Source organism: Rousettus aegyptiacus, unplaced genomic scaffold (assembly GCF_014176215.1).
Source record: "Rousettus aegyptiacus isolate mRouAeg1 unplaced genomic scaffold, mRouAeg1.p scaffold_m13_p_4, whole genome shotgun sequence".
NCBI classification, from domain to species: Eukaryota; Metazoa; Chordata; class Mammalia; order Chiroptera; family Pteropodidae; genus Rousettus; species Rousettus aegyptiacus.
In genome coordinates, this window is record NW_023416307.1 from 115,721,340 (window position 1) to 115,733,893 (window position 12,554).

The 12,554-nt window shown below is 41.4% G+C and overlaps 2 protein-coding genes across 13 annotated transcripts in view; both read left to right on the top strand.

Moving 5' to 3' along the window:
* The window catches only part of SFMBT1 (Scm like with four mbt domains 1), a 100,704-nt gene extending 94,027 nt beyond the window's left edge, over positions 1–6,677 (top strand). For all 11 annotated transcript variants that reach the window (XM_016121844.2, XM_016121843.2, XM_036218693.1 and 8 more), the window contains 2 exons: positions 492–620; positions 1,484–6,677. In XM_016121844.2, the coding sequence (XP_015977330.1) occupies positions 492–620; positions 1,484–1,624 (270 nt within the window). In that variant the 3' untranslated portion in view covers positions 1,625–6,677. The remainder of the gene's footprint in view (positions 1–491; positions 621–1,483) is intronic.
* A 2,145-nt stretch (positions 6,678–8,822) lies between these two features.
* LOC107498562 (store-operated calcium entry regulator STIMATE) overlaps positions 8,823–12,554 on the top strand; it is a 52,836-nt gene continuing 49,104 nt past the window's right edge. The window contains exon 1 of one of the 2 annotated variants that reach the window (XM_016121834.2): positions 8,823–9,111. In XM_016121834.2, the coding sequence (XP_015977320.2) occupies positions 8,952–9,111 (160 nt within the window). In that variant the 5' untranslated portion in view covers positions 8,823–8,951. The remainder of the gene's footprint in view (positions 9,112–12,554) is intronic. The other variant, XM_016121835.2, reaches the window with a different exon arrangement.

Genomic DNA, 12,554 nt, shown 5'->3' on the forward strand with positions numbered 1-12,554 from the left:
CATGTTATATAACATATACACTAAAGAATGTCAGTTAAGTTAGTGTTGTAAAACTGGGCTGCTTTTCAAATATATTCAATGAACAGAAGTAATAAATGATTTCTCCTGATAATTTAGCCTTCTCTCTCATTGAAAAATATCATCTCACTTACTTTAGCACCCTACTAGAGAGTGAGTTGAACAAATGAGAGATTTAGAACAAATGGAGGAACAAATGGGGGATGTTAAAACTATTTTTCTCTGTTAAATTGCTCAAATTATGTCTGCCGAAACTTTGAGATAAATTCTTCCACATTGACATTTGTTATTATAAAAAACAACCATTTGCTGAGTACCTAATGTATATGGGCCTTTGCCACTTTTGCTGGGAGAAATCATGGTAAAACCACTTTAAATGCTACCTTGAGGGGTTATCCATTTATATAGAGAGACTTTTTCAGAATAAAATCACTCTTACACCATTTGGTTTGATTTCGTTGTGGGGAATGAAGGAAATAAGAATTGAAATTGCTGAAAGGCTTCGCCTGGACAGTAACCCCCTGAAGTGGAGTGTGGCAGATGTTGTGCGGTTCATCAGGTCCACTGACTGTGCGCCATTAGCAAGAATATTCCTAGACCAGGTAATCACTAAGACCTTTAAATTTTAGTAATTTGTTTCTTTAACAAGGGACTATGGATGTAATGGCAATTTATTTACAAGTCTTAGGAAAAGTATTTCTATGCAATAGAAAAAATTATTTTAGTTCCCTTTTTAGAAGTAGAAATTAGTTAAAAACTTATCTGATCTCTTCCATGGTGAAGCAGATGATCATTGCATTCCCATTTTCCCTAAAAATTTGTTTTCATCCCCCAAATATTTAAGTGCCTTAAAATCAAGCATACTATGCTTAATTGTCTTCCTCTTTTTCACAGTAATGATTTGCCTATTTAAAAAAATAATAATAGCATCTGTAATATATTAAGCTCTAAAGGCATGATCATTTTAAAGCAATGATCATGAAACAAATATCTGCGGCCTTAAACAAATATTGAAATAAATTTTGTTTTGATAATGGAGGAGATTCGAAACTGAACATCTTTGAAGAGCTTATCAGGCTTTTATGAATGTTACAGAGTAGGAAAACATTGACATTTATAGTTAATATTTTCTTTCAGATTTAGAAAGAGTCCTCTAAAAAGATACTTCTTTTGGTGCATTTAATTGTCAGTTACAAGGCTAGTTAGTTTACTTAATTTCTGCAGAGTAGAAATTATAGAATGGATTCTTATCCTTGGTAAAATTTTGTTATTCTGAAGATTCATTAGTATAGAGGACTATGAGAGGCATTTAAAAGGAAATGTGTGATAACTTATTCAAAGGGGTAAAGAAATAAAAGGAAAGCACAGGGACTCCGATTTTGAGAAACCCATAGTGATTAGGGCTGTCGATCGAGCTGCCATTCTTGTACACATCATAGATAACTTGTATTTTATGTATTAACAGGAAATCGATGGGCAGGCCCTGCTGCTCCTTACCCTTCCCACGGTTCAAGAGTGCATGGACTTAAAATTGGGCCCTGCCATCAAACTTTGCCATCATATAGAGAGGATCAAGTTTGCTTTTTATGAGCAGTTTGCCAACTGAGAAGGAAAACCAAAGTGAGCTGTATCTTTGAAGCACAAATGCAGCAAATCCTTCGCCTGCTCTGCAAGTGGAGCTGAAATAGTCCTGGGGCTCTGGGCCCTGCAGGTGTAGGCTTGCTCTTTGCACTTTCAGGGAAAGAGGACCCACACTGAAGAAGCAAAAACTGCACAGAAGTGGCTCTCCTGCCAGTGGAAATATGGGCATCTCTTGTTCAGCAGATAGCAGTTTTTAAAAAATAAAGGTAGTAAAGAAAAGACTCATATGAGAAGAATAAGCATTTCCAGTGGTGTGGCCGAAAAATGAAGAGTAATCTAGGCTGCTGGAAAGCACCCTTTTGTTTGTTTTATTTTTGTTCTGTTCCTTCCCACTGTAGATTGAACTTTGTTCTCTGCTTTCTCTTTCTTAGAAAGAGAGGACTTAGCTTTAAGTCAGCACTGATTTGGGACTGTGCCTAAGGCACATCAGTGCTTTATTGTCAATGTGTTTCTGAGCTTTTTAAAATTAAAGCGATTCATTTCGGGGATGATTACGTGGCTCTAGGGTTTTGAATGTACAGTAAAACTCTGATCCAGTTTAAAATCTGTTCTTAGGAGTTCCTTTGTTTACTACCTCTGTCGATAATTGAGCTTACAGCCATGTATGAGGTTTTTTGTATAATGCCATTTTTAAGCTACATGAACACTAAAACTATGACAGAAGTGGGAGGGATAAACACTGTTTGCTTTCAAAACATTGTGTGAGCACTTAACACCAGTTTCTTAATGGTCCTGAACTAAGAACTCTACTGTCAGTGTTTTCCACCTTGACCCAGCTTGGGCTACCTGTTAAGAAGTATCTCAAAGACTTGGTATTTCAGTTTAATTGCTTTCTCCCCATTAGTTTTCAGAGGGACTTTAGTGGTTTTTATTTTGTGTTTACTTTTCTTTATAGTTGTTTCATCTCTAGAGTAAAAATCAATGGTGTTCCTTAGACCCACAGTTAAGTCCATTTCCCCTTCTTTTTTGATGTCTCCAGGCAAATAGTGCAGAAGCACAACAGAGAAAACGTGTTTTGGGTGGTGGTGTAGAGCATGGAGTTTCTGTAACTGTGTGTCCTCAGTGGCTGGGTAAAGACTGAGAGGTAGTTAAGGATTCTGGACACCCCTCTGCCTAGTCATGTCTACAGTTTGTTCAGTTAAACCTTTAAATTGAATGCAATCTATGGTCTGAGAATTTCCACTCAATAATTCGGTTTTCTTTTAGGTCCTTCCATTGACCCAGCTCAAGTTAACATAAAACTACAGGTGATTTTTACTTATGATTGCACTGCTAGCTATTATAGAATAGCATTTGCTAAACTGTTCCAGCCATGAGGAATGGGGAAAGATACATATGTAGATTGCTTTCTTTAAATGGTTTACTTTGCTGAGTGTATTTTTTTTTTTTAAGTATTCTAGTCATCTGCAAATTTATAATATAATTATTCTTCAAGGTTTGAAAATGTTTTAAAACTACAAACTGGGCAAATTCTAGGTAGCTATAAATATAAGGTGATATTACTACAACTGTAAACTGATTGTGATTTTTTTCCCTTTTCGTCCTCCCAGCACCTACCTATTTTTATTGACATTAGCAAACATTCTGTAGTCTGGATTCTTCATTGGACAATTTATGAACCACCTTAACTTAAGCCTTCCAACCAAATCATATATCAAAACATTAACTCTCTGGTCAGGCTACTACCGGATACACCTGGAAAGGAACTTGATTTAAGTAAAAGTTAATATGTTTGAACTTACTCAGAGACTCAATTTTTAAAAAATTGGTTAATTTTATATTCACGGAAGAGATGTGTGTGTAAGATGCATGGGGACAGTTAACATTAAGCAGATAGACTTTGGAGGGCGGTGTATCTTGAATAAGAAGATTTCCTGAGAGCTTAGCAGTCAAGACACAAAGGCAAAGGAGGTTTCTTGGAGATCAATGGAACAAAAAGATGTCTGGAGTTAATACTATTATGTTATTTAGGAAAATGAGGTTTACTTTTTATAAGAAGGAATTTACCAAATGCAACATTGAATGTTATATTACCTCTCTTGTGACTTCTCTAGAAACCATAGAATTTAGAACACCTCCCTTCACAAGTAAAAGGAATCAGATGGCCCTAACTAATCTCTGATCTGAATAATCAGGGCCCAACCAGCTTGTCTGTCTATACCATGATTATTCAAGCTCAGCTTTCTCCTAGAGAGAGGCTGACTCAAATTGGAAAGGAAATAGGTTTTCTTTAATATATTTTGCATTCTCATACTGAGATATAGTTTATCAGACAGCTGCATTGAAGAAGAATTATATACCCCCAACGCCTACTCCCAGAAAGTACACAAGAGGATACTTGTTTTGGAATTTGATACAGGACATTTTTTACTTTAAATAAAAAATTTAGATTTCATTTGCCTCTTAAAACTGTAGGAGCTCCACTGGGCGGTACTGACGTTCTGATTCCTATGATTCTGAACCAGATTTTAACCCTGCTACTAGCTCACCATGGGGGACTTAAATGTTTGTATGTTGCACACAGGTGCTGAACTTTGTAAAGGTACCAACCTCTTAAATTTATGAGAGGTGCATTGCAAGGTACTGCATTGGTCTGAATTTCACATTTAGCTGACCCTACAGTCTGCCTAAGATCAGAAAATTTTCTTTAATTCATTTTTAATACTGAATTGACAAGCTTGGAAACAGGTGAATGGACTATATCATCCTCTTGGATGTTGAAGTTGGCTGACAAATACTAACCTATTACTGCTATGCTAATGTGTTAGAGAAACCTTTCACAGCATATTAATATTTGCTGTGACATTTTGACTATATTTTGTCAGCTTCTGGGAACTATACTGTTTTTCTTATGTAAACTACCTTCATCAGTTGAAGCAGAGTTGAAAGTGGCTAATGCAGGGAATGCATTAATGGGGGCTTTTACCCTATTTGCCTTTCTTTAGCAATGTAGGTGGCTATCAGCATCTACGTTATTGCTATATGAGGTCAGGGAAGGATACTTACCAATCTCTGGAAAAGATGGGCTTCTTGGTAAATATTTATTGAATGTGATAGAGGCAAACATAGAAAGCCAGTTTAGAACTTATTCTCTTCTGGAAGTGAAGTTATTCTCACTGTGAGAAAGAGAGCATTGGACCAAAGCTTCCCGAGGACGTAAATGCATTTTACTTGCTCTCTTATACTAAGTCGGTCACTTATGTTATGTATTTGGTATACAAATTAAAAGCTTTAGGAGGCCTTAGGTAGCGTAAGACTCAGAATCATCCTTCTCTCTCAAGCCAAAAAGTATTTCTAGGAGACATAGAGAACATCAGGGAACTGTTAACAGTAAGTAAGATTTATCCAATTGGGGACATTAGGAAAACTGTCACAGGCACTTATATTTACTTGGCACCTATCACCAAAGACTTATATGTAAGATACCACTTACTGGTTTGATTGATGCCCACAGAAGCTCTGAGAGAATTGTTAGGAGCTTAGCCTCAACAGTGGAAACACACACTGGGTTTGAACTCTGGTCCTGTATTGGGGATGTGTGTGTGTGTGTGTGTGTGTGTGTGTAAGTTGAAAAGTGTTCTGTGTTAATAGTTGGTTTGATGAAGATGAAGATGATGTCACTAACAAATGAAATATAGTCTTAGTGGGGACCGAGTACCCTCTTTTAAAATCTGAATGTCTCTTTGGTCCTGGCTCCACTGTAAGGAACCACGTGTCATGGTCATATTGTAGGCTCAGAAACTATAGGACAGAGCCTCCTGCAAAACCAAAAAGAGTCAATTATACTCATGCAATCATAATTCTTCTTTGACTTTATTCACTTTGCAATGTTTTGCTAGTGAATTTCGATAATTCTCACCCATTAAGTGAGAACGTACATACTTTGGAAATTTCAATTTATCCAATTTATGCGCCACCTATGGACTTGGAGTTTTGGCAGGAGTTCTAAACTCAAAGCCCAGTCTGAATGGGTCTGATTCCAAACCCACTCACTTGGGTTTGCCTCTGTGCTTGTTCTAGACCACGCAGTCTTGTTTCTGAGGGCTGATTTAGGAGTGAAGGTATAGGAAGTGGTGGGTGGTAAATGATTTTCTTGGTTCCAATGTTTGAAAAGTCTTAGATTTTCATAAGAACTAGCAGAACCAGGGTTGGGGATTGGGGGAATGAAGAAGCAGGCTTAGAACCCCCTCCCTTCATGTCCTTTCTGACAGTGCATCTTTTGAGTTTGTCCTCATGCTGTGGCCTATCACAAAGGACTGTTTTAAAAGGGAAACAGGCCCCAGCCTTGTCAGACAAGTCTTTACGCCAGCAGTAAAGTGTGTCCCTCAGCCACGTAATGCAAAGGGTGATACCGACTAGTGAAATGATGCCACCGTTTCTGATGGAGGTGCATGTTCTCAGGATGTGTGGGAGCTCAGTCCTAAGAGCTTCTACGTGGTTTTTTCAATCTAACTGCATGCCTAGCTTGGCAGAATGGAGGTGGCAAACAGCATTGAAAGGATGAGGGTAGGTTTTTGAGGCAAATCAAGTCCCAAAGCAGATGATTGAGGGCACTTAGAAAGTTTAGACAAAGTTAAAATGTGGGAATTCCTTAGCTCCTTTTACAAGAAGTCCCTAGGGAAGTGTAGTTTGTGTGTTTCTCTTGAGATTTTAAAGCTCTCATTTCTTTCCCTTTTCTTTTTTTGGGTTGAGTATTCTCTTAAAGACAATCAGAGGCCTGCCAGGGCAGGACTTCTGGCTTGTTCCAGCACTGTCCTTGGCCTCTTTCTAGTACTAACTCATTGGAACTGTTGCACTTTGTTTATGTATGTTGTCTTTTTTTTTTTTTTTAAGCTGCTTGGGACAAAATGAAATGCATATTGCATTGTATCCTTAGTGCTTGCTGTTTTTCTCTTAATTTTAAAAAGTACACATTGAGGATAAAGTATACTTAAGAAATATGCATAAGAATACTTATTTTAAAAAAACCACCAAGTTTGATGATATTTCAAGGGATTAAAAAATAACTTCTGGATGAATATTTTGTGTGGGTTTTTTTGTATGTGTGTGTGTGTAAATAAGTGTATATAAAGTGGTATATTATGACAGTTTTAAGTTATTGTGAGAAAATTAAAACAGGTCTTAAGCTATGTTTAACTTCATTTGACAGCAAGAAGACATCTTGGCCAGAATAAATCCTTCAAAATAACTTTTCCATTGGGGCCTCAGAGAATTATCTCTAAATAGAGGAGAAAATTCCTTCCTCCTTTAATAAATTGAACCTTTCCAGAATTCTCTCCCTTTCCTTCTGTCTTATTCTTTCCTCTCTAATTTAGGTACTTTTTTATTGCAGTTCAGAAAAGATAGGAAGAGCAGAATTTCTTAACCCACAGCAACTTTGCTGCTGACACTGGAGACTCTGTTTCTGATCTCTGAAGACTGCTTGTTCTGCTACATTTGCTTCGATACAGCAGAAATGGGCCTTAAGGATTCCTCCACATCTGGATGTGCAGAGTGGTGCTTTGTTAAAAAAAAAAAAAAAAACTTCATTTTTCAGCTCTATGTGCAGTTTTCCTTGAGCTGTCTGTGTCTTCAAGCAATTAATAGTATCCTTATGCCCTTCTGCTTTAAGTACTCATCTTGTTTGATTCTCTTTGAACATGGACTGTAACTTTTGAGCATCCCCATAAGAGACCTTAGACTCAAAGACAGTAATGCAAATTTCCCTTACCTATGTATTTTCTTCACCTAATTTTCTGTATTTCCCCATGGTGAATACTGTGGAGAGTTTTAAATTTTATAAATTAAAATACAGTTTAAAAAGCATTTTGTTGCATGTTCTCTATGCCAGGGACTATGTTGGATTCAAGAGTGTGTATAAAGACTAGTTCCTGCCCTCAGGAGGCTCACAGCTGTGAGAGCGGTGTACGCTGTCTAATCTAGCAGTCTGAAATGTTCTAGTGGAGTAGTGCACATAAGGTAATGTGAAAGCACAGTGGGGAGAGGGTGGTCAGGCAGGCCTTGAAGCATGGGTAGAAGTCCACGGAGCAGGGAGAAGGGAATATAGTATTCCATGCAGTGAAAATGCCACATGTAAAGGCAAGAGGAATGAAAATGCATTGTAAGAGAAGGGCTAGAAAATTGGCTCTAGAGATTTCTGGACAATAACATTAATATTCCAATTAACCAAGAAAGCTTTTGTATACCATTTAACTCTTACATAATTAGAATTTCTTAGTGGCTATCATTTAAGGAAATTTTTCCTAGATAGGATATTTATTGTTTCATAACGTAGCCCAAAGTCTACTGGAAATACCATTTGTACACTGGCATTAAGTAGACACAGGAGGATGGTTAGGAACTCTACCATCAAGAGGTGCCTGGAGAAAAGCCAGAAGGGGCTGTAAAGGGTAGATGAAAGAATAGGGACAAGAGGCCCTGGTAGAGATAGCAGGTTGGAAGGAATCAGAAAGGGTTCCGTGGGAATAAGTGTACATGTGTGGAGAGGTGTATGGACTCTGGCAAATACCAACAAATTAAGAATCATGTTCAAATAAATAAGATGGGGGTATAGTCACATTTTTAACATAATCCTTGTTTATTTCTAAGTGAAGACGATTGGATTGAAATGACCCTTTAAATTACATTTAGTGAAGAAAGGTTGACTAGGGCCAGATTGGCCAGGATATTGACATTAAGGAAGTACAAAGATGCCAAACGCCTGGATTGGAAAGCCTAAACCCATGTGTAGTCTTGGGTTGTTTTCCTCAAACACCTGATTCAGAATAATCCAGGCTGCTTGCTGAAAATGCAGATTATTTCGCTCCAACTCAGAACTACTGATTTGGAATCTGAAAGTGGAATCCAAGGGTATTTTTAATAAATTCCTCAGGGTACGAGGGGTTTATCTTGTAGGGAAAGAGAACTTAGTTAGAGACCGTCCCTCCTCCGGTCCTGCTCTGAAGCTCAGGGTCCCAAGGCTCGCTTAGCAAACTGCTCACCGGGCTCACCTGGTTGGTCCTACCTATGATTGGGACCCGCGGCCCCGCCCCCTCGCCCGGCCGGAGCCCCGCCCCCCGAAGGGGAGAGCCGGAGCAGCACAGGCCCGCCCCCACGCCGGGTAGAGCCAATCAGGCGCTGCAATCTCAGACGTCGGGTTACGCGCGGCGCCGAGTGGGCCGCGGAGCGGAGATACCGGCTCCGGGCTCGGGCTCCGGGCTCCCGGCTCCCGGCTCCCGGCTCGGTGGCGCGGCCTCCGCAGGCAGCGAGGCCGTGCCGGACGCGGCACCGCGCGCCCCTCTGCCAGGCCCGCCATGCAGGGCCCCGCTGGGAACTCGAGCCGTGGACTGCCGGGTGTGCCGCCCTCCACCGTCGTGTCCGGGGCGGGCCGCTGCGAGAGCGGCGCGCTCATGCACAGTTTCGGCATCTTCCTGCAGGGGCTGCTCGGCGTCGTGGCCTTCAGCACGTTGATGCGTGAGTCTGGGACCCCCTCCCCTCCTGAGGCCCTGCACCACGAGTTGCCGCCCGGCCCCCCCCCCCCCCTTGAGACCCTCCTGCCTGGAGAGTTCAGGCCTGAGGACCCTGGCCATTTGGCAGAGGTGCCTTCTTCCCGCGAGCCCAGGCTGGGCATACCCAGACTAGAGGGAGCTCTGGACCCCGACCCAGGGTCCTGAGCCCCTGGCTTGATTGATACAGTCTGTAGCCACTGGTCACCTTCCTCTCCTACAACTCATACACACCTTTTCTGAGATACCCGCCTAAAACTCATTCCCCTCCCACCTTGTCAGCGCGAATTAAGGATACCCCACTTTCACCCTGGGGCCGTAACCCTCTCTTAGAGATTCTTCTTAGCCTCCATTCCGCACTTTGAACCTCTATTCCTACATCCCCAATTTGATGCTGAACTGTTTTCTTCACCTACACACTCAATAATATACTATCTCCCGTTCGCATCTAAATGCCGCTACGCTGCAATCAATACCTGATTGTTTAGGCCAAGCATTCCGTTCTCGGTCCTGCCTCCTCCCCGACATCTCCTACCCGGGAACATTCTCTCTCAGTTTTATTTTCTTTTTTGGTCGGAGCAGGACCCACCCATATTACCTTCTGCACATTTCCTCTTTCCTTTCTTCTTAAACAGGTCCACCTGTGCCATCTTTGTCCCAGGTTTTCCTAATTAAGTTGCGTGTTGGCCATCCCCTGGCTGTTCCCTTTCCCAGCCCACTTTTATTATTTATCTTTCATTTTTTCTTTCATTCTATTACACTTGGGCAACCTAGCGTCGTAATTGAGAAGGAGGTACAGAAGGGCTGGGAGGTCTCCGAATCCTTGTGCTGTGTCACCAGGGGCCCTTTCTTTAAGGTTTCATGATGGAAAAGAAAGCCCCAGATGGCCTTTTTGGGAAACTAGAAGTTCCACCTCATTGTGGTGGGGGTTTGTGAATTTTCTTAGGGTGCATCCTTCCCTTTATTAAAGTATCAAGAAGTTTTGGCTGCCTTATAGGCCTAAGAGTGCCCCTGTGACTGCATTTTGGGGAAGGAAGGGTTATAACTATCTGTACAGAGGGATTCATTCCAAAATGACTTATTCTTAGCGCTTCTCTCCACTGTGCTCACGTGGGCAGAGGGAAGTTCCTGCAGAAAGTACTCCCTTTTGCACAGGGGAGGGATCCTGCAGCAGTGTATGAATGTCTTGTAGGGTCCAGTTGCTGGAGTTGCAGCTTTGCTTGTTTGTAACATGGAACCTATTTGCTAATTTCTCTTAAGCTTTAGGTAACCCTGAAGGGCTGTTTTTGGACACCACTTTCTCCTGGTTGCCTTGCCTTGATACATCTTGCAACAAGTGCCAGACTGTACGTTTGCCACTTTTTCTGTCCTTTTTAGTCTCTACTTCTCTTGCTATTTTCACTGCTGAACAAATACCCACTTGTTCCTACAGTAATGATTTGTGATTACATAGCCAAAATCAGTTCCTGACTTGTGTGCATGAACTATTTGTGTTTTCAAGACATAGTGTGTGGGTCTTCACTCCCCTCCCACTTACCTCTCTTCTAGCTGGCCTTCCTTTCTCTCTAAAGGAGCTGTAGTCATAGTTTTTATTTTGTTTCCTAACCTAAGGTTTCTTAGCCTTGCTCTGGCAATTTTTGTGGGTTTGATTGATGCTGATGGCCCGACTTACTCCCTAGGGTTTTATACTTGTGATTCAGAGAAGGAAATGTGATTATGACAGGGATTGTTGCTCGCAACTGAGAAATGTGCCAGGTTGAATGTGTTCGGAGTTATTGTGCTAGCACTGTGAGTCTTCAGGGACATAATCACTTCTTTACTTAATCTTCGATGTGAGTGCATGCACAGATCCCACTATAGTTGTACTTCATGTAAAAACCAGACTAGAAAGTGGTCTCTTGCTCATTGTGAGACTAGACATGGAGGAAGCTTGTGGAAATGGGTAGTAGGTCCTGGGGCGATGATGAGTTGGAGTGATGGGGAGAAAAGTTGGAAAGGCTAGAGCTGTGTCTACCCTGGACACAAATGCAGATGAGAGTGAGAGCTTTAGTCCCCCACCTAGGAGCAAATAGCAGGCCAAGGAGAACCCCACTGACTGGGATCCAGTCTTGGAAGTTCCTTTCTTAGCTCTTAAACTTGGTTCTGGTAAAATAGAACTGTGAGGCTTTTCCATTTTGCACTGCTGGGAAGATAAGGAAATCTGAAGTACTGTTTTACATCTGGAATGACTTTGCTGGGGGCAAAAAAGCGGAGGTGGGGAGCTGGTGTGGGGAGGGTGGAAGTGGTTTCAAGGAAGTATATCTGCGAGCTCTTTGTCTTTGTCCAGGCTTTTAATCTTCTAGTCACAGCATTGTTTCCTCAGTCTGGCAGAAATGCTGTCAGAAGTGCCAGGCTCCCATCAAGAGTGTCCACTTTGCAACTCCTGCGGGAGATCTTGTTTGTTAAGAAGAGGCCACTCCATTTTCCATCAGTTTCATTGTTATTTTCTTCAAGTGTATTTTAAGTACCAGTGTCCTCTCCTAAGCAGTTTAAACTAATAGTCCCTGCCCTCTTTGGGATCATAGTCTTTTCCCTTCTGGCTTCTTTTGTCCCCCTAAGCAGTGAGCAGTGCCTCTCTTCTTTGACACTTCCCCTAGTTCTGGGGGAAGGTGTATTCCCTTTTCCTGTTGGGACCAGCCCAATTCTATAAGATAGACCCACTTCTCTGCCACACGGGCTATAAGATACTTGTCATCACTTTACATCCCGATTTCAGTGAATCTTCATACCACTGTCTCTATGTTTCTTTTTCTACCCAGAAAATCACTTTTTTTCTCCATTTACAGGTTGCTGTGTTTTTCACCCTGGAGTGTTTTGTCCTAGAGAAAGACTGCTCATATACGCTAACATCTTGGGGTAGATTTTTGATTCTCACAAGGATTTTTCATCCTGATGCTTGGCTCACCATGTGACAGTGTTTCAAACAGTCTTAGTTCAAGCAGTTGAGAGTCTGTGTATTGGGTAATACATGTGGATACATGATCCTCCAAGCTGCATAAACATACAGACTATTACAGGCCCCTATCTGTGTCCCAGTGTCAGCATCACTTTATTAAGTTGGTGAGCTTTCCATAGGGTCCAGCTAGGAAAGCTGAACAAACTCAGCAGCAGGCTTATAAAAGGAATTATCACTCAGGGTTTTATGGGATGTCACTGAAAAGCATTGGATATCTGAATAGAAAGAAATGCTTTATAAACTAGGGGTTTTTGTCATGATCTGCCTGCCAAACAGTTCCTCTTATTTTGGTGGATTTATCTGTAGTCTTTGACTTGATGGAGTCACTTAGACTAACGTTACAGCAGAATACAGCCAATCAGTACTGGAGTTCACATCACATTGCTCCTGTGCAGGGCAGCGGCCCCACTGTCAGC